The sequence below is a fragment of the Girardinichthys multiradiatus genome, chromosome 22 (genome assembly GCF_021462225.1).
Source record: "Girardinichthys multiradiatus isolate DD_20200921_A chromosome 22, DD_fGirMul_XY1, whole genome shotgun sequence".
Lineage (NCBI taxonomy): Eukaryota > Metazoa > Chordata > Actinopteri > Cyprinodontiformes > Goodeidae > Girardinichthys > Girardinichthys multiradiatus.
The window spans coordinates 11,597,935-11,619,721 of record NC_061814.1 but is presented as its reverse complement, the minus strand read 5'-3'; the positions used below and the strand labels follow the sequence as shown (position 1 = coordinate 11,619,721).

General features: G+C 39.2%; 1 protein-coding gene across 8 annotated transcripts in view; it reads right to left on the bottom strand.

The window, feature by feature from the left end:
* The window catches only part of ehbp1 (EH domain binding protein 1), a 175,073-nt gene extending 159,201 nt beyond the window's left edge, over positions 1-15,872 (bottom strand). For 7 of the 8 annotated variants that reach the window (XM_047350683.1, XM_047350687.1, XM_047350686.1 and 4 more), the window contains exons 1-2: positions 15,393-15,753; positions 14,358-14,836 (exon numbers count right to left, since the gene is read on the bottom strand). In XM_047350683.1, the coding sequence (XP_047206639.1) occupies positions 14,358-14,461 (104 nt within the window). In that variant the 5' untranslated portion in view covers positions 14,462-14,836; positions 15,393-15,753. The other variant, XM_047350685.1, reaches the window with a different exon arrangement.
* Positions 15,873-21,787: the final 5,915 nt, after the last annotated feature.

The following is a 21,787-nucleotide window of genomic DNA, read 5'->3' as shown; positions in this document are numbered from 1 at the left end:
TGCCAGTCAGCTGGCTAAAACATGGCTTCTAGGGCGTAGCGCTTATGGTGTAGGGGTTAAGCGCGGGACCATGTACAGAGGCTACAGTCCTCAAAGCGGCGGTCCCGGGTTCGAGTCCCGGACCCGGCGACATTTGTCAAATGTCTCCCCCTCTCTCTACCCCTCTTTCCTGTCTGCCTACTGTCAAAGAAATTAAAATAAAGGCCACTAGTAATGAAAAAATATCTTTAAAACAAGGCTTCTACACTTTGTATATATTTCCGATCATGAAAAACAACGCTAATCCTGTCAGAGTTACTACTGTAGCTCCAAAGTAATGTTCCTTTGAAATTACAATCAGCCTGTAAAGCAGCCAATGGCAGGCTGGCTACCTGAGAAAATAGCCAGTTTCCTTGTGCTAAAACCAACAATAACACTAAATCTGGTTTAGTGAGACCTAAGGGAAGAAAACAAACCAAGAGAAAATGATAATGAGATGATTCAGAGAACAGTGTGGAGCTTGTGAAGGTTTCCACATTAAATGGCTTTCTGCTCAGTTTGGAGTGTTTGCTATATATCTTGACTCTGTTGGCTGCATGAATGTGCAACACGGTCAAAGTTCAACAAATTTCAAATGTGATCTGATCACAAGCTCCACCAAGCTGCTGCTGCACTCCACTTCTGCTTTGCTCACAAAGTGCAGTATTTTATTTATTTTTTTAAAGCAGTATAATCATCAAGCACAGTGCTGCACATAGGACAAACAATTAGTTATTTATTTCTATAGTTTCTACACTCACTGGCCACTTTATTAGGTACACCTTGCTAGTACTGGGTTGGACCCCCTTTTGCCTTCAGAACTGCCTTAATCCTTCGTGGCATAGATTCATCAAGGTACTGGAAACATTCCTCAGAGTTTGGTCCATATTCACATGGTAGCATCACACAGATGCTGCAGATTTGTCGGCTGCACATCTATGATATGAATCTCCCGTTCCACCACATCCCAAAGGTGCTCTATTGAATTGAGATCTGGTGACTGTGGAGGCCATTTGAGTACAGTGAACTCATTGTCATGTTCAAGAAACCAGTCTAAGATGATTCGTGCTTTATGACATGGCGCATTACCCTGGAGCCTCAGTTTCCTGTTCTTAGCTGAAAGGAGTGGCACCTGGTGTGGTCTTCTGCTGCTGTAGCCTATCCGCCTCAAGGTTCAACGTGTTGTGCATTCAGAGATGCTCTTCTGAATGCCTTGGTTGTAACGAGTGGTTAGTTGAGTTACTGTTGCCTTTCTATCAGCTCGAACCAGTCTGGCCATTCTCCTTTGACCTCTGGCATCAACAAGGCATTTGTGCCCACAGAACTGCCGCTCACTGGATATTTTCTCTTTTTCAGACCATTCTCTGTAAACCCTAGAGATGGTAGTGCATGAAAATCCCAGCAGATCAGCAGTTTCTGAAATATTCAGACCAGCCCGTCTGGCACCAACAACGATGCCACATTCAAAGTCACTTAAATCACCTTTCTTCCCCATTTTGATGCTCAGTTTGAACTGCAGCAGATTGTCTTGACCATGTCTATATGCCTAAATGCATTGAGTTGCTGCCATGTGATTGGCTGATTAGAAATGTGCGTTAACGAGCAGTTGGACAGGTGTACCTAATAAAGCGGCTGGTGAGTGTACACTCATTCATTCATAACGGAGGTGTGAGGTCTCATTTTCAAGATTGACCTGTTTAAACTACCATTATATAGTAAATATAATTTGTTGCAAACTATTATTATTCAGTATTATAGAACACAATACTTCATGTATACACTAAGGTACATGTGAGCAGGCAGTTCTGATGGAGAAAGAGGGGGATGGGGATGGACATCTGTTGAAGAATGCACGCAATTATCTGATTATTTGAAGAATTATTCAGTAGATTACTCGATTACTAATACAATATTTAATAGCTCCAGCCCTATCACCAACCAGCTAATATCAGCTTCCCCCAGTGATATGACAAGAAAGGAGCAGAACAGAAAAGAGGAATAATATTACAGGTCCTTCTCAAAATATTAGCATATTGTGATAAAGTTCATCATTTTCCATAATGTAATGAAGAAAATTTAACATTCATATATTTTAGATTCATTGCACATTAACTGAAATATTTCAGGTCTTTTATTGTCTTAATACGGATGATTTTGGCATACAGCTCATGAAAACCCAAAATTCCTATCTCACAAAATTAGCATATCATTTAAAGGGTCTCTAAACGAGCTATGAACCTAATCATCTGAATCAACGAGTTAACTCTAAACACCTGCAAAAGATTCCTGAGGCCTTTAAAACTCCCAGCCTGGTTCATCACTCAAAACCCCAATCATGGGTAAGACTGCCGACCTGACTGCTGTCCAGAAGGTCACTATTGACACCCTCAAGCAAGAGGGTAAGACACAGAAAGAAATTTCTGAACGAATATGCTGTTCCCAGAGTGCTGTATCAAGGCACCTCAGTGGGAAGTCTGTGGGAAGGAAAAAGTGTGGCAGAAAACGCTGCACAACGAGAAGAGGTGACCGGACCCTGAGGAAGATTGTGGAGAAGGGCCAATTCCAGACCTTGGGGGACCTGCGGAAGCAGTGGACTGAGTCTGGAGTAGAAACATCCAGAGCCACCGTGCACAGGCGTGTGCAGGAAATGGGCTACAGGTGCCGCATTCTCCAGGTCAAGCCACTTTTGAACCAGAAACAGCGGCAGAAGCGCCTGACCTGGGCTACAGAGAAGCAGCACTGGACTGTTGCTCAGTGGTCCAAAGTACTTTTTTCGGATGAAAGCAAATTCTGCATGTCATTCGGAAATCAAGGTGCCACAGTCTGGAGGAAGACTGGGGAGAAGGAAATGCCAAAATGCCAGAAGTCCAGTGTCAAGTACCCACAGTCAGTGATGGTCTGGGGTGCCGTGTCAGCTGCTGGTGTTGGTCCACTGTGTTTTATCAAGGGCAGGGTCAATGCAGCTAGCTATCAGCAGATTTTGGAGCACTTCATGCTTCCATCTGCTGAAAAGCTTTATGGAGATGAAGATTTCATTTTTCAGCACGACCTGGCACCTGCTCACAGTGCCAAAACCACTGGTAAATGGTTTACTGACCATGGTATCACTGCTCAATTGGCCTGCCAACTCTCCTGACCTGAACCCCATAGAGAATCTGTGGGATATTGTGAAGAGAACGTTGAGAGACTCAAGACCCAACACTCTGGATGAGCTAAAGGCCGCTATCGAAGCATCCTGGGCCTCCATAAGACCTCAGCAGTGCCACAGGCTGATTGCCTCCATGCCACGCCGCATTGAAGCAGTCATTTCTGCAAAAGGATTCCCGACCAAGTATTGAGTGCATAACTGTACATGATTATTTGAAGGTTGACGTTTTTTGTATTAAAAACACTTTTATTTTATTGGTCGGATGAAATATGCTAATTTTGTGAGATAGGAATTTGGGGTTTTCATGAGCTGTATGCCAAAATCATCCGTATTAAGACAATAAAAGACCTGAAATATTTCAGTTAGTGTGCAATGAATCTAAAATATATGAATGTTAAATTTTCATCATTACATTATGGAAAATAATGAACTTTATCACAATATGCTAATATTTTGAGAAGGACCTGTATACACAGGAAGCACTTGGCAGCTACTAGATGAAGCAGGTTTTTAATCTACGTTTCTACTTAGTTTTTTTTTTTTTTACATAAAATCCAAATAATGAAGAAATGTTAAAATATAAATATTTTTGTGTATTTTTGTTTAAAGAAAACCAATTAGATCATGTCACAAAATCATGACTTGTTTTAATTTCGGGGATAATTCATATTTTATCTATTTTAAACAAATGTGTTACAGGATGAAGTTGTGATTTACGATAAAAGCAACCAAGTTAAGTTGTTTTTGAAAAATCACCCTTCATCAGTCTGTAATACCTTCTTAAGACACGCATAGTTCTAGAAATACAACATTTAGTAGTTGGTGGAACAAATGTTTGTCGAGTTGCTTGTTGACTAGGAGTTAACAAGTAATGTCACTTTGTTGGGCTGCACACACATCTGTTGTTTCTGACACCTGGACTCTTTTACAAACAGTTAAACATGACCCAGGAACTTCCCCTAACCCTCCAGTTAACAGAAAAAGCTTTTCATTTGAAGTTATCAAGAACAGCAACGCATTTTATATTCGGTGTCAGTTTGATGCCAGGAAAAACAAACAATTGCTGCTAGCTTCTCACGCTCTTGTCGGCCTTGCCTTGTTTCTCCGACCTCAAAGTATATGACAAGCAAGAAAACTGTTGTATTGTAATGTCCTTCCAGTGTCAGCAGTCCAAAGACTTGCTGTTGCTTTACCTTTTGACCTGTACACTCCTGCCAAAATGAGTGACCCAATGTAAGCTTGTGAGTTCAATCCACTTCTTTCTGCATACACATGCCTACCCTCGAAATTTGTCATCCCAAGTATATCCATTTTAATTGATGGTGTTATTAACAGCTCAGATGCTGAATTTTATGTCTTGGACATAGCTGACTGTGTATCTAGTGGGGCCTGGAACCATTTTAAAGATATTAGCAGCATTAAGTATACCTTGTTGTGGAAGTGGGGAGACAGACAACAATAACTTTCCATTTTTGGAAAGTAGAGTGTTTGCTGGAAGTTGAGAGACAACAGGAAGGTCAACACTGAGGGTGTCCTTCTCATCAGAGGAGGATGCCTCATTATTAGAGTCCTCCTCAGTATTATGCTCCGTTTCGGACACGTTTCCCTCTATGTCACCCGTTATGGTCAAAGAGTTCGAAAACACCTCATTTACAGAAAACATTTTCTTAGAAGTCATTTTCAGCTGAGCAGAGAGCAGAAAGGAAGAAAACCAAAAGGAATGGTTTAAAAGGTGGCTTTGCAAGCTTTTATGGGTACGTAGGGCCCTCAGGTTATCTGAAGATTAGAAAATTTCATGTTACAGAGACATCAATATCATCCAAAACATGTGTGTGTAAAACATTGATATTTCTTATACATTTTCTACAGCCAAAAACAGTCTGGGGTCAAATTGACCCTAAAGAGCACCGGTGCTTACATCATGTGTAGTGTCTGTGTTGTGTTTATTTATGTTTACCCATATGTAACCATTAAATCACTAAATATAAAAATTATATATATTTGTTTAGAGACGATAAACATTGGGGTCAAATTGACACCAAAGGTAATAGGAGGGTTAAAAATTTGGATGTTTTAAATTTAGATTTTGTTTGACTACTAATTTAGATTTTGTTTGATTACTAATGCAATCAAACAATTCCTCCCTTTAAGCTGTTGAAGACTTTTGATGTATTTTGGACCTCATCAGTGCATCATGTTTGGTCTCGTATCAAACCACATTTCTGCCATAAAAGTCAGGCCACATTGAGAGCAAAACACAAAACAAAGAGTGTATTTAGTGATAACAGAGGTGAAGTCCATTTTTTAAACTACATTATATTTAAAATGATTGGAAGTTTCAAGTCTAAATGAAATTCTTAACCTCTTTAAATACAAGATCACTTGCCGATTTTATGTCTTCTCCCTATAAGAAATCACCTCAGACGCGTAAGAGAAGGATGTGTGTTTGCTATCTTCTTGTGGGTCTTAAAGAAACACGTGACATGGGAAGTAAGAGGCTACAGCAGGTCTTCCACTGGGATTCAGGAATCAGGAGACTGTGTGGGGTTATAAGGACAACACAGAAAAGATGAATTTTCACTGTTGTGATAAGTTGCAGAAAGACAAGACATACACATTACATTCACTATTACACATGCATGCAATGTTTGCTGATGTAATGACAACAAAGACACCAGGGAACACAAATACTGGAGCCCGCATGTTTGAGCATTCACAGGCTGGGCATATTCATTGACTCCCATGTACTTAAAGCAGACCTTTTTTCCTCCAAGGAAAATGTTAAAATGGACCCTTCTCCGTAGCCTTCATTTGTTTTTTTCCGGGGGTTAGACACCGTTGCAGAGGCATTGTAGACCTTCTAAATTCTTATTAAAGATGCGTTACATGACTCACTGTGAACAGAGATTCTTCAAAATAATAACCATCTGTACATTATTTGGGTTGACACTATTTGTTGTACATGCTGGGGCTCTACTGGAGCAGGGCATTTCAAACAAAAAGGCTAATTACACTTTTATCGTTTTCATTTTCTCAAGATTGCACTGTGTTGAAATAATATACACAGTTATATTCAATTAGTTAGAATACTATTGAAAAGTTTATTTATGTCAGCAACTCGATTCACTAAGGGAAAGACATTATATAGATTAATTACACAGAATAATGTTTTCAAGCATATTTTTGTTAATGATGATTTTCCACTTAAACCCAATGTAAACATGACATTTAAGATTAGATTACATCAGACCAATAAAAAAACGTTTTTAACACAGAAATTAGGGCGTAATGAAAGTATGTTTGATACCAGCTTAAAGGTAGTTATTTCCAAAAGGTTCTTTTAATCTGACAAACAAGCCTCGTCAGAAAGCTGATTCTATTTTTTTTTATACAACTGTACCAATCTCCATCCAACAATGTACTATTCCCAAGGAACAGCTAGCAACACAAAGATCACTAGTAAAAGGACAAGCAAATCATTAGTAATACAGTGGTATAGTTGACCAGTAAAGACTGAAGGGACATCAACAGCTAGAGTCAATGTGTCAATGACGCTGTAATACCCTTTTATTCAAACTTGTACTATCTATATTGTGGTCGTTAGTATGCAGCGTAGTCCTACTTATTTTTTCCTGAAGAAGCGGATGATACTAACTTTGTCTTTAAATAACCATGAACAATATTATGATGGATTCAGGTCTCATATAAAAAAAAAAAAACAAGAGTATTTGATCGTCTGCCTTCACACACATATAAACATAAAAGACATCCCATTCCTAATCCCCAGAGTTCAATATAATGTTGCCTTGCCCATTGCAGCTCTAACTGGTTTATGGAAATTTTTGACCATTCTTTCAAACACACATTTGTGAGGTCAGATACTGATGTTGGACAATAAAGCCTAGGGTGCAGTCTCTGCTTTACTTCATTCCCACAGTGGTTCTATCAGGTTGAGGTCAGGACTCTGTGCATATCAGTGAAGCTCTACCAGGCCATACTTGCTCAGTCATATCTTTATGGACTTTGCTTTGTGCACTGGTGTAGTCATGTTAGAAAAGGTAGGGCGCATCCACAAGCTGTTCCTGCAAAGTTGGGAATATGAAATTCTCCAAAAGTACATTAGTATGCTGAAGTATAAAGCGTTCCTATCTCTGGAACTGTTTGGGCCAACTCCTGAAAAAACAGGCCCACGTCATAACCCTCTCTGCATAAACCCTGACACTTGACACAATGCAGACAGGAAAGTGTTATTGTCCTGGTAACTCCCAAACCCAGATTGGATTGTTAGACAGACTGTTATGATTCATTATTACGGAGAACATGTCTCCACTGCTGTATGCTAATACATCTGACGCTTTGCGCCGCACTTGGTAATAAAGGCCTTCAATGTTTCTGCTCAGCCACAAAGCTCTCTACACAAGATTCTAGATCTAATGTGAAGGCCAAGTGAATCTTGCAGGTTTGTAGCTATGTGCTCTACAGAAAGTTGGCATCCTCAGCCTCCACTGATGCCTGATCTGTGATTTTACAAGGCCTCTGACTTTTTGCTCTACTTCTTTAAAGCTTTGTTAAAATACCACTAACAGTTTACAGTGGATAGTTTCATAGAAAAGAAATTTGACAATTGGATTTATTGCGCAGGAGGCATCCTATCACGGTACCACACTGGGATTCACGGATCTCCTCAGAGTGACCCATTCTTGAATGCACTGCCATCTAGCTGTGAGGCTAAGAGGCATACGAAGGCTGAGAACGAATGCTCCTCTGGGCTATGAAGTCAGATGGCCACAGAGTCCAAGATTTGTAAAGTGGGAGGTGACAGTAAAAACCAGCACTTTGTACTAAAATAAATGAAATAATATAAAAATTAGAAAATACAAATTAGGAAAATCAAAAGAACAATGAAATTCAGAAAGTAATGGCAATTGATAAGATAATCTGCAAAGTAAAATAGCTCACTTCTACTGAACAGCCTCCAGTGGTCTGTTTGGGATTACTTGCCAACTCTCCACGTTGAACGACTCTTCACCCTGTAACCAGCTTGCAAACAGCCCACTGGAAGCATCCCGATTAGTTGCTGCCTGTTTACGTTGCTTCAGTGACTCAGAGGACTCAAATCCAAACACTACGGTTTCATCCAAAATTCCTCACTAAAACCACAGCACTGTACTGTCACCTGGCAAGGTAACCATTTTTTGGTGCCAAAATTGTACTGAGGAATCTGTCGAGGCTGTTAGACTTGAGTAAAATGAAGAGCCACGTCAAGCATTTGGCAGGAAGAGCTTCATCTGGTAGAAACCCTATGAATGCTTGCCAAGATGAACACATGCTCAGCAGAACTTAGCATGTTAAAGCCTGACATTCGCTTGTCACCTCCAATGAAACATTATGCGTTCCAGCAATTTGAGAATTTATTTTTATGCCAACATTCAGGTTTTGCCACAGTGGGAAAAAGAAGCAGGTAGGTATTCAGTGTTTTGGCCAACTAATGGGTAAAAGAAAGTTAATGCACAACTTTAGACTGTTGCAGAATAAAGACCCTCCAATAAAAAATATAATACTGCACATTAAGAGCGTCTTAATTCTTACATGCTGGGCACTTGTAATCAAGCTAATGAGAACTTCTTTGTCATCATGACATGATTAAGGGAATATATTCAGAGAACATATCACTTATACTTAAATGTAGAGCTTTAGGTTAAATGCTACACAGTATGTTATAATAGTTTTCTGTGCCTTTTTTAGACACAGCCAATCCACTGAACTTGGACCTGCTGAGAATATGTTTGTTCTCAGCTAAAATCTTCTGTGTGTAGATACTGAAACAATGTAGACACTGTAAACACTAACAGACACCTATGACTTGGGTGACTTTGTCATGCTTGTAAGCCAGCAACACGCACCCCCATCTTCACATCTTGTTTTTAAAAAGTCTGATTAAAAAACATTCTTTCTAAAAGGACAGCCTGGGGGTGACAGGCCTTCCTGTTGCATGATATTTGCTATTTAATCTGAAATACTTGGTTGTCTTAGTTGCATCAAATCAAAGTTAAACAGTGCATAAAGCAATCCTCCGAATCTATCTTTTTAATTCAAACATTAAATAGTATGTTGTTTGCTTAAATATATATAACTGTCTAAAGACATATTACAGGTTATGTAACATAAATGAAACTGCTCACTCAGCAGATACTGTATGTTGGAAGTCTTGTACCAACAGCAAAACTGACATTCATGTTATTAAAAAATGTTTTGATTATTCAATTCTGCCAAAAGAAATTGCCGAGGTTCTGCCTACTAATTCTCGAAGTGCATGATCTTCCCTCACAACATACTTATATGCGATCAGGAAGAGACTAAATCAATCACAGTAAAACCATAAACCGCTGAACTACTGTAGAAAATGATGTCAGTGATCACCAGCATCAGTTATACGCAAGGATGACAAAAAGTTGAACTTGAAAAACAAATGTACAAATTCTAAGCGATTTCATTCTCAGAGTTTTATTTAGGAGTGGAAATAAACCCTAAAATGTGGGAAAATTAAACATCTTACAGAATAAAGAATGAATAACCAAAAGATTTGACAAATGTACTGTATAATTACTTTGTAATTCATAACAAAAGCTTTCTGGTACAGCCCCCTTGGGTAACCAGTACCCAACTAATACAACTTGTTTTAAACCTCAACACACACACACACACACACAAACACAAACACACACACACACACACACACATACACACACACACAGTGTGTATGTGCAAGACTAAGTGTGCCTTTAAAAAGAAGCAGCAAAACAAAGCAAAGAGCTACATAGCCATCAGTAAAGTCTGCTACTTGGGAACATGACTGTTTCTCATTCAGCAACAGTGATGATGGCAAACGAAACGAGGACCAAACCAAAGGTTTACGTCAGCATTTTTCAACAGAACTAAGGTACGTAGCTCTCTCTACACTAAACTTAGTTACTCACCTGAAACGACATTAACAACGTTAAGGTCAGAGCTCTGTGCAGGCCAGTCGAGCTCATCCAGACCAAACTCTCTCATCCAAGTCTTTCTGGACCTTGCTCTGTGCACTGGTGAACAGTTGGAAGAGGAAGGGACCATCTCCAAATTGTTCCCACAAAGTTGGGACCAGGGAATTTTCCAAAATCTCTTGGTCTGCTGAACCATTCAGAGTTTCTTTCATTGGAACTAAGGGGCCAAGCCCAAGTCCTGAAAACCATCCCACATCCACCAAACTTTACACTTGGTACTATACAGTCAGGTAAGTACTGTTCTCATGGCAACCGCCGAACCCAGACTTGTCCATCAGATTGCCAGAAGGAGAAGCGCGATTTGTCACTCCAGAGAACTATCCTCCACTGCTGTAGAGTCCAGTGACGGCGCGTTTTACATCACTACATCCGACTCTTTGCAGTGCAGTTGATGATGTTAGGCTTGGATGCAGCTTCTCGGCCATGGAAACCCATTCCATTAAGTTCTCTAACCATGGTTCTTGAGCTAATCTGAGGCTACGAAGGCCATGAAGTTTGGAGGTCGGTAACAATTAACTCTGCAAAAAGTCGGTGACCTCTGCGCACTATGCGCATCAGCATCCGCTTCCCCCCGCACCGTTAGTGTATGTGGCCTACCACAAAGTGCCTGAGTTACTATCGTTCCCAATCGCTTCCACTTTCTTATAATACCACTGACAGTTAATGATGGAATATTTAGCAGCGAAGAAATGTCCCAACTGAACCTGTTGCACAGGTGGCATCCTATCACAGTACCACGCTGGAATTCATTCAGCTCCTGGGAGCGACCCATTCTGTTACAAATGTTTGTAGAAACAGTCTGCATGCCTAGATGCTGGATTTTATGCACCTGTAGTCACAGAAGTGATTGGAACACCTGATTTCAATTATCTGGATGGGGATGACTTTTGGCAATATAGTGTATATAAGTGCACGCAAAGCTGTTTGGTACAAATTTTCTTCCAAAAGAATGTGATTTGTCACCCTTTATTCTAATACTCTGCTTCTTTATTTTCTTTTTCTAACATGTTATAAACTAAGTTCTTACAGCCAAAGGGTTAAACAAGAAAATGGCACTTAATTTCAGAGACAAACAAAAAACACTGAATTCATTATTGGCTACAACTGATTTTGTAGAAAGACGTAGTGTGTTAAGGGGACAATTTCCTTTGCTCTACAGATCAGTAGACTAAAGCAGGGTACGGAGAACAGATAAAGACCACAAGCTACTTTAAAAATAAATATGGCAGAAATCCTCCCACTAACAGTGTTATTTCATTAGCAAGATGAAGCAAAACAGAAGAACTGACACCAGAAAAAAAAGATCATTTAGAGCATAGTTTCCACATAAATTATTGGACAGTTACGGTGAAATGAATTATTAGCCAAGCTGAATAAGTCACAGTTTATTCCTCATAAACAGTGATCAATAAATGACATACTGTTAATGAAGGGAAACAGATAATTGGCAACAAAACAGGCTTCTGCTGTGATCTGACCCTTTCAACGCAATTATCCCTGCAATTAATATTCTAGATGAACCCAACTTCTAATTCTGCTTTGCTACCAAACTGAATACCATCAACTTCGCTCAAGCAGGTGTTAACTTTAAATATCTATAAAAACTCAAGGACTTAATGATTTAGTCCAGCTGAATGGATCTATTCATGCAAGCACAAACTAAACTCATATGTCACAGGGTGTCAAGTGGCTGTTCACCTGAGGCATCCCAATTCACGCCCACATGCTTGAACTTCTTTTTTACTGATTATATCAGGTGTTGCTGAAATTCTTAGCACTTTAACACAATCAGTGTTTTTACTGTGTGTAGTTAAGAAGCAACCACACTTTCATACATCGGTAGCAAACAAAAGCCAAACAAAATTAACATTTTTTTCAGGTTTGTGTTTCAAGAAATGAAGCAACTGTGGTATTTTTCAGGATTTGGGAGCAACTTAAGCTCTGAGGACAGTCCCCAGTCTATGCAGATGGAACATTTCCACCACAGCAACAGCAACACACGGTTCTCATGGAATCTCGGAAAGGATTAAACTTTCCACCAACTCTAACTTAAGAACTTTTCCTCAAATACATTTCAAAGCATACTGAAGAACACCTGCACGTTATCCTACATTAAATCATCATACTCCAACGTCACACTTAGAAAACGTTTCGACTGTGTACAGACATTCCCCATGCTTCCAATCAAAACAACACTGAAATCTAACAACTACATGTAGTACTGATTACGCACTGGGGCCACCCCCCCTTTACTCTGGTTAGAATTGTACATTTTTCTCATTCCATTCTCGAACACGTTAACATCTGTCCCAGGTCGAAGCTCTGTTGAGCTGAGATAGTCACGCCTACAGCGAGTTACTAGAGAATCCATGTCTGCAGGCTACATCTTTCTTCACAAGCCTTGGCTTCTCCCTCACTGCAGGACACAGGGCTGGAGGCAGAAGAGCAACACACAACTTCCTATCTATCCTCTCTATCTCTACCTCTGAACACACACCCAGCTGCTTGTCTGCCTCTATGGAGAGACTTTCACTTATTACGTTTCTAATCGAAATAATTACGACTGAATAGCTAAGTAGTAGATATTCAAACAGCAAAACATATTTTTCCCTTTACATTTTCTGATTATTTAAACATCAGTAAAACTGGATGTCAGCCATTTTTCAATCTAAATGGTGTCTACACATCATCTACTCAGGAAGTGGCTCAGAAGGAAGAGTAATCACCAACCAACCTAATCAGATTAATTTCAGCTACCCTAACAACATTTCGAAGTGTCCTTTGATAAGACACTTCACCTCAAACACAACCTGAAAATCAGTGTTTGAATGGAAGAATATGGTTAATATTGTAATGGTCCTATAAATGCTCAGCAAGACTAGACATCAGGTCTGATTCCTAACAACATGCTTAAAAACATGAGAAACAGAGGTTTGCTTAAGAGTGCACCGATAGTTTTCTGGCCGATCACCGATCTTTGAAAAGCCTGACCTGCCGATTCCGATTTTGGCCAATACCAACATTTTTTTATACTTGACATTGTCACGTGTTCTAAGGTCACAATACACCTTCAATGTTCCGATTTTATTTTACTGAAAAACAGTGAACAATGCCCATGAAATATTACAAACTTGTTCTAACTACACATGAGGCGGAGTTCTCAAATATAAATGAAACATTTAGAGCACTGCAGTTCCTTTAACCTTTCATTTTTCATCATTTAAAAAGAAACTAAATCTGCCCCAATTTTGGGTGATCGGCCGATCACCGATCTCCTAAGATTATGGAAATCGGGGCCGATCAATCGGTGCACCCCAACTTAAGAGCATATCACAAACATGAGGGCACTCTGAACTATCTGCTGAAGGGAAATCGTTCATCTCTGATGCCCTAACTGACCTCAACTAGCTGATAGAAGGCGACCACATTTTTCCTTGCTGTCAAGAAAGAAATTGCACCTGTTTGGGAATATTTCCATTGGCAAAAGAAAAAGACATGTTGAGGACAGTAAAGGAGTACCATCCATCACTTTGATAGAGGCAACTCTGTTTTAAAACTAGCTAATAAGCATGTCTGTTCAACAGCAGGCTATAGGCTGGCTATCTAATTAAATAGCTCAAAAACAAGCTTATATCATTTTGCTATACAACTGTTAGAAAGTATAATACAAGCAATTAGCGCTGAAAAACTACGAAATCTAGAGGCTGTTTCTTCTATATTTCTGCAAATATTTGTTATTACATATAGCATTATCATAACTGTAATAAACGTTTCAGCAGCACCTGGAATAATTGCTGCTTTACTGTTTGAAATAAAAGCAGTTAAAACACATTGTATATCTTTTTTTGAATTTTAATAAATATAATGAAACAAAGGTACTTGTCTTCAATGTCATCATGCTGTGAGATCCTCATACTGGCACATGCCAAGACAGACCGAGAAATTACTCCAACACAAGTCATCAAGAGAAAAAAATGCTATTTTACAAGAAAGTCAGGCCCCTCCCAACAAAAGACAAGCCTGCACTCCTAGAAAATTGTGCCTTTGTGTCCGCGTCTCATGGTCACCAGAAGGGAACTCAGCTTTCCTTCACAGACAGACGCAGATAGATTTTATGGTGCTTTCATGAGAGCACTAGTAACACTCACCATTTCTTTGTGCATTCTACCATCAGCTCCTGATATGAAGCCACAAACTGGAATTTGGAGGCATGCTTCCCCACGCGTTGCAGTCTCTTCCACACCGAGGCCATGTTTCTCTAAGAACTGGTAGTTTTTGTGAGATTCTCCAGCCCTGCACTTCCTTATTTGGGGCTTCCTTAACAAGAAATCAAGCTAATGTTTACAGGTATCCGAGCATGTCCAACCTTGATAGACACATACTTAATGTTCCACCAGAAAAACGTTGAGGAAACAAAAGGTTAAGATCCAGCACATCCAGCAATGAGTGATATTTACAAACTGCTGAATGAATCCAAATGTAAGGACATGATGTTTCTGCAGAACTCCGGGTCTGATTTAATGGTGAACATGATACAGAAAGGCAAAGTACTCCATAGATTCAAATGGCATGATGAGTAATCCATTGGGTAAAAATATCATATTTCCATTTCCATTTGATGATCTTCCTGCAAAAGAAAAAAATAAAAGACGGTCAGCAGATCAAAAGTAAGGCTGCAGAGGCAAGGCATTTTGAAGCAATCTGGATTATTTCTACAATTACCACAAAGTAAATTACAGAAATGAAATTCTTCCAGGATACAAAGATGCTTGGACCAAGAATGGCATTGCACATATTACTATAAACAAGTTTATGGACAACCAACAGCTCGAAGCACTTCGTCTGTAAGAAGAGAGCTCCAACACTGCGTGCCGGGGAGCTCGGCTGAAGGGGGAGGCTAAGTATTCACTGGCGCATTGAAGCAACTTGGAATGTTAAAATATGAATATATGTACCACGGCAGTAAATACAGACGCAATGACATCACTCTAAGACAACTCGAGTTACTTGTCCAGTCCACAAACGCTACACTGAGTGGCTCTTTCCAAAACTGGGATTCCTGTAGACATTCTGAAAACATATCATATTTAATGGAATGTTTCTGAATCCAGGGAATAGTCTGAGCCGCTGCATTCCGCTAAGCAGGACCATTAAGGCTTCAGAACCACTCAGTAAACACTCACCTTACTGTGATATCCGACGCTTTTCAAGTAAAGCTAGGCTTAACGACAGAGATGGCGAGCTGTCTGCTACTAACTAGCAGCCGAAGCAGAGCAGCCTTCGCTGATTATCCTAACAGCAACACAAGCCATAGTTTTAGCTTGCGGCGCTAGCAGCGACGGCTAGCCATCACAACACGGCACGAGCGGAAACCGTTGCCTAACGGTTGAGACGTTTTACTCCGCCGGTCAGCTCCGAGTGTCAGGGCGGAAAAACAAGCGACATTTGTCTGCGTATTTCCCGCACCTAAGCTGAGCAAAAGTATTCCGACTTCTTAGAGGGATTTCCACCGCTAACTAGTGCCAGTAGTTACCGATAGTTTTGACTGACCTGCTTCTCTATCAGCTGGTAAAGTTAGGGGAATTTCACCCAGTCGCCGATTAAACGATGATCACAATAAAACATCTTCCGACCACGTTACAGACAAACATACGTCTAACTGTTAGACATTAAACATTTAGAAAAATGTGATATCACAGTGGATCCTTTATTTTTCGGCAAGAAACCGACTACATAGATATTTATTTTAATGATGCAATCACCAACATTTTTATTTTATTTTTGAAGCAACATCATGCTACTTCCGCTGTGATTTTCCGTGTTTGACTTGACGCAGCTTCTCATCATTTCGCCTACCTGGACGGCGGTGGCGCCAGGAAGGATGGGCCAGGGGAGTTTGGGCAACAGCCACTCATAAAGTTGCTGCTCTATCACCCAATTGACGATTTAATGTATTAAAGGGAAAAGAAAAAACTAGTCGACCCTGTGTGAAAAAGTAATTGCACCCTAAATTTATCATTAGAAATTTTTTAAGCATGATCCGGGTTTGAAAAGGTCATGCAATAACAAATTTAAATCCATACTTTGAATAGGCCACTCCAAAACACTTGATTTTTTAACTCTGTCTGAGGATGTCCAATGTCCAATGTTCCAATAGAAGCATGTTAAGGAAAATAATTTCAAGGATCTTTCTTTCTTTCTTGATTTGTTTTTTTTTTGTTTGTTTGTTTTTTTACCATTCAGATGTGGACCTTGCTTGTGTGCTTTGGATCTTTCACTTGAGTCTAAGGTGATAAACTGACAGCTACACATTCTCCTTCATGATTTTCTGGTAGCAAGTAGAATTCATGGTTCCATTCATTTTGGCAAGTGCCCCAGGTCCTGAAGCAGCAACAGAGTCCCACACCATCATGGTACACCACCATATTTGACCCTTAGGGATCAGGGGCAAACAAGCGGGAAATCAAATGATTCAGGTCACCAGTTGATTTCTCAGTGTAGCTCTTCTTATATTAGCAAATAAATTGTAGTAATCGATTTTTATCCTTTAACTTACTCGTGTGAGCTCCCAGTCATCTGTGGTATATAACATTTCCATTCTATTTGAATTTCAACAACAATTAATATACCCTAATTAACAAAGTATTTTTGAATTAAATTGAATTTCAACCTTGCAACCTTGCAAGGACAAGCAGGTATAGATAATGGATAAAGGTTTGAAATTCAGAGCAAATTAAAGTATTGTCCATTCTTGATTCATTAACATATAAATTAAGGATTAAAATATATGTCGTGGGTGACTTAAAACCCTCTTTTGGTACCCCCGGGGGGGCCTTGTGCAACAGCTTATGCCTTGCTTATGTCTAGGGCCTGCTTTGTACCTGCTGAATATATATTTAATTTGTATTGAAGAGTGCATTGACAGAAATATCTCTGGGTTTCTGAGGGAAGAATATCTTTTTAAGAAGTCACTGTCAGGATCTGTCGTCTTTTGGACTCTGTGGTGGCTTTGTGTTATTTTGAGTGTTTGGTTGTTTCTTCCCCCCTCGTTCATAGCTCCTTTAGTTACTGTTGTTGTTCTTATGACTTAGTATGGTTTTCTCTTTGTTGTCATTGTTGCCATTTTTATTATTATTGTGCTCTGTTTTCCTTGGGTTCTTTAATTAGTTCTCCATCTGGTTTCTCTATGTTTTTTATTTGTGGTTAGGTATTTGTTTCTTCCCCCTTGCACTCTTCTGCTTATTAGTTTCTTTTTCAGTTACTTTTCAGTTATACTGTATTCGGTCTTTGTTTCCTAGTCCTCCCAGTCTGGTTCTCTTTATCTTAATTCTCCAGTCCCTCTTTATAGGTTAGCTTTTGTTATTGTTTACTTTTATTATTGTCCCCGCTTCCTCTTCCTCATTCACAATTTGTTCTTTCAGTATTGGTTTTTAGTTTCTTTTAGGGTCGACTCACTATCTTGTCTTTAGTCCTTTTCCTCATTTAGTTCTATTAGGTTCACCTGCTCCATCTGCCTTCCTGCCTCCTTGTCTCACCTGTTCTTAGTTTCTTTGATTACCTGCCTTTGTTCTCCTTCAGTATATTAGTTGTTTTTGTTTCTTTGTCCTTTGCTGGTTCCTCTGATCACATTACCTGATTTTGCTCAGTGTTTGCTACGTTCCTACAGTACAACGCATAAGTTTCGATTGTACTCATGCCTTGCACCTGCTGTGAGTTCTGCTATGTTTTGCTATTTCATGACTTGTGAATATAACTTAAGATCATGATGAAGATGCTGCTGCCAAGCTCTTGCCTGTGCTTCAGTCCATCCCAAAACCACAACGTGACAGTCACATGTTTGTCTTAAACATTTACTTTGTTTACTTGTTGTCAGTGTATCAACCACCCAGAACTCTCAGGTCTTCTGACTCAAATCTACTCTGCATACCCAGAACCAAACATGGACAAGCAGCTTTTAGTTCTTATGCTCCACTAATCTGGAATAAACTCCCAGAAAACTGTAAAATCGCCGAAACCCTAAGTTGCTTTAAATCAGGATTAAAAACGTATTTGTTTAGAGTGGCCTTTGACTGTGCCATCTAGGCATGATTAGTTGTGTTTTCAGTCCAATTTTCCTTTCATTTTCTTGTCCATCATTCTATTCTCTTTATTTAATTTAATTTTTTTAAATAACCTCTGTTTGATTTTTATCATTTGATTTGTTTTTCTGTGTCTGTATCTGTGTTTATTTGCTTTGTAATTGTATTTACAGCGCTTGGAGTGTCTCATTGCTAAAAGGCGCTATATAAATAAACGTACCTTACCTTTGTGTCTCCAAAGCTACATCAAGGATAAACACAACACATTTAGTTTAGACATAATATTTGATCTAAGCATTTTAAAGGAAGATGAGACTTCAATTTCCCGATTCTGTCTCACAAAAAACTGGGTATTAATCTTGTAATCTTGCATGCTGGGAGGATTTGTTTACCATATTGGAAGGAAAGGAAACACTCACCATCCATCACAAATCAATACTTCATCTTGTCTCTCCAAACACACACACACACATATACATACATACAGCACAGAACTGCCCTCACCCACTCTCAGTAACCACTGCCTTGTAACTGCAAAGCAAAATAAGATGCATGCTGAGGGAAATATAATCTGAGTCAGATTCATTTAATTTTAAAAGAACACACAGGCATAATAACAGGAAATTGACTTCTTAGCCTTTTATACTTTGCTTGAGGCTACAAACATCATGTGAGATGCTGGTTTTCTTTTTTCCTTTTTATATTTTGGAGCACCTTGAAAAGTAGATCTACAGTCATGTGAAAACATTAGCTGACCCTATGACAGCCTGTGTTTTTCTAATATACTCAGGCATATGGATATTGTTTTAAAAAATACATAAAAATTCAGGTAATCTAAATGGACTATAAAACCTGAGAAAAAACGATTTGAATTTTCTGTAAATTGTAATAAAACATTAAACATTATGTTAAATATTATATTAAATTTCACATAGGCTTGGATTTGTTCTAAATATAAGTTACCAAAATATATTAATAGAACACAAATACATGATTGTGTTTTATAATTTGATTGCAAGGGATAATAAGCATTATTATTATATGTGTAAGGAATTACCTGCAATTATCTGTAAGGTTTTTAATGTTTGTGGTAAATTTCTATGACAGAAAGCCGTATTTCAGATCAGCCTACATTCACACATGACTTTGCAAACAATTAAGCAGCTTGGGGTCAGGGCGGATTTGACAGCAGGGGGCCTGCTGGTCCTGCTGCTTCTCATTGCCAGTTTACATTTCAGCCCTGCAGATTACAGGGAGACTCCCTCCATGCATCAAGGAATGCTTTCTCAACCAAGGCCTCAATTCAGAAGTAACACCGGGGGCTGATAGGCCTCCTGATGTGGGTCCTTGGTGGAAAAAAATGAGGATTTTACAGAAATCAAAGGAGAGACGTTGGCACAGATCAACTCAGTAAAAATGTTTTCTTTTGGATTTAGATGTTTATATGGCTTATTGGTCAGAAAATAAGGCTGGCGCACCCTCATGATACCATCTCCTTTATTTATCACGTCAACAATTAGCTTCTCCAGCGTTTTGTTTCAAGTGGAAATTCTCCCAATAATGTCATTAACCTCTTAGGGCTCAAAATATTTGTTGTAGAAAACGGCAGAACAAATTATAAACCCAACCTGAAGAAAGAGACATGAATCTGAGAGAGATGGTTGGTTTCCAAATACATTTAATGATTACCAGATTCCTGTGTTTTAAATCAGGTCACATCTTCTCTTCATGAACTAGTCCTGTAAAACTTTGGCTGTATTTTTTGTCTTTGCCTCACAATTTTCACCAGGTTCCAGTCCATGTTGAAAGACACTGCCTCATTTACAGTGTCACATTACGAACACAAGCTTCTATGTATTTTAATGGAATTTTACGTGGTAGACATGTAGTGCATAATTGTGAAGTGAAAGCAGAAGAAGAAATGGTTTTCAAAGGTTTTTATGAAGAACATTCTGAAAAGTGTGGAATGTGTTTGTAATTAGCAGTCCCTGAGTAAAAGTTATGTAGAACCACCTTTTGTTGTACATCTTTTGAGGTACATAGTTTCCATCTCTGCATTTCTAGAGAATTTTCGGCCAAATAGCTCAAGCTCAGCCAGATCGGATAGAGAATGTCTGTGAACACTGACGACCACAGATTTAGGTCTGAACTTTGAAACTTCTAAACCATTCTGTTGGAGCTCTTCCAGCAGAATGCTTAGTGTCGTTCTGATGAAAGGGGAATATCTGCCCCTGTCTCAAGTTTCCACAGCATGATGCTGCCATCCTCATGCTTCCTCATGGGGACTGTGTTCAGGATGATGTGCAGTGTTGGTTTTCCACTATACAAAGTATTTTGGAAGTTGCCCAAAATGCTCAGTTTTTTCCTTGGTTTTCATAATGCTGTTTGTTCACTAAGGTTCACTAACCAACGTATACTGTGATCAAATCACACACATGGACTATGTGCTATAAAGCTGACATGATTGGTTGCAGGAGATTTTATTGGGGGATAATCAGAGTAAAGGGGGCTTAATACAAATGCAGTCCAAACTTTTCAGACTTTTATTTGTGAAAAGAAATTTGAAAACTATGGGTCATGTTCCTTCCATTTCACAATCATGTACTACTTGTTTTGTGTTTGTCTATCAGATAAATCCCAATGAAATACATTGAAGCTTGTGGTTACTACATGACACAATGACTAAGAACCCTTTTGCACAGCACAATATATTCCAAACTAAACCAGGCTTTTTGCAAAGAGAGTATGAGTTTGTGGATCTTTCTGAGGGCGTTATTCTGCCAAGTGTGGTCAAAAATTTCAGCAGCTCTGAATAAAAGGAGAGGGTCATGCCTAACTTCTGTTTCTTGATCCCACACCTCTCTATCCTTGTGGGGAGCCAACAAAAACACGTTCTCCAGGATGATAGCCAGCTCTCTGAGTGCAGAGTATCAGATGTGTATGAGCTGGACCACTTGAATCAACCTGTTGACAAGGCACGGCCCTTTAGATAGAAGCCAAGTGAGCCTGAACCACTTCAGAAGAGCGCAGCTAGTCAAATGTGTCACTCTTTTAATACCAATAGGGGTAAAACATGGCAGAGACTTTTGATTCAGTCATGCTTTGATCTTTGTCAGAATTATTTAATGTTTCCTAGTGTAAATGTAGTAGTAAGAACTTTCCTCTGCATCATTTTAAATTCAGTTTAAAATTAAATTGTATCAGTGATTACTATTTTAATGTTATCAAAGCCTTCATCCAGCGTATGGCTAGCAGATGACATTGATTCTCTGAGCCATAGACCTCACTACCAATAACTACCAATAACTGATATTATTTCTATCAGCACATGTAAGTCAGGCACTGCAGAAAGCAAAAGGTCTCACTCAGGTATTTGTTTGTTGATGTATTTTAAATTCATGACCCGTTTAAGCTGTTAGTAATTAATTGCAAAACACCCTCTCTACAAAAACTGCGTTGCAGATCTTTTGCAATCTTTTAAAATCACATCGATCAATAGT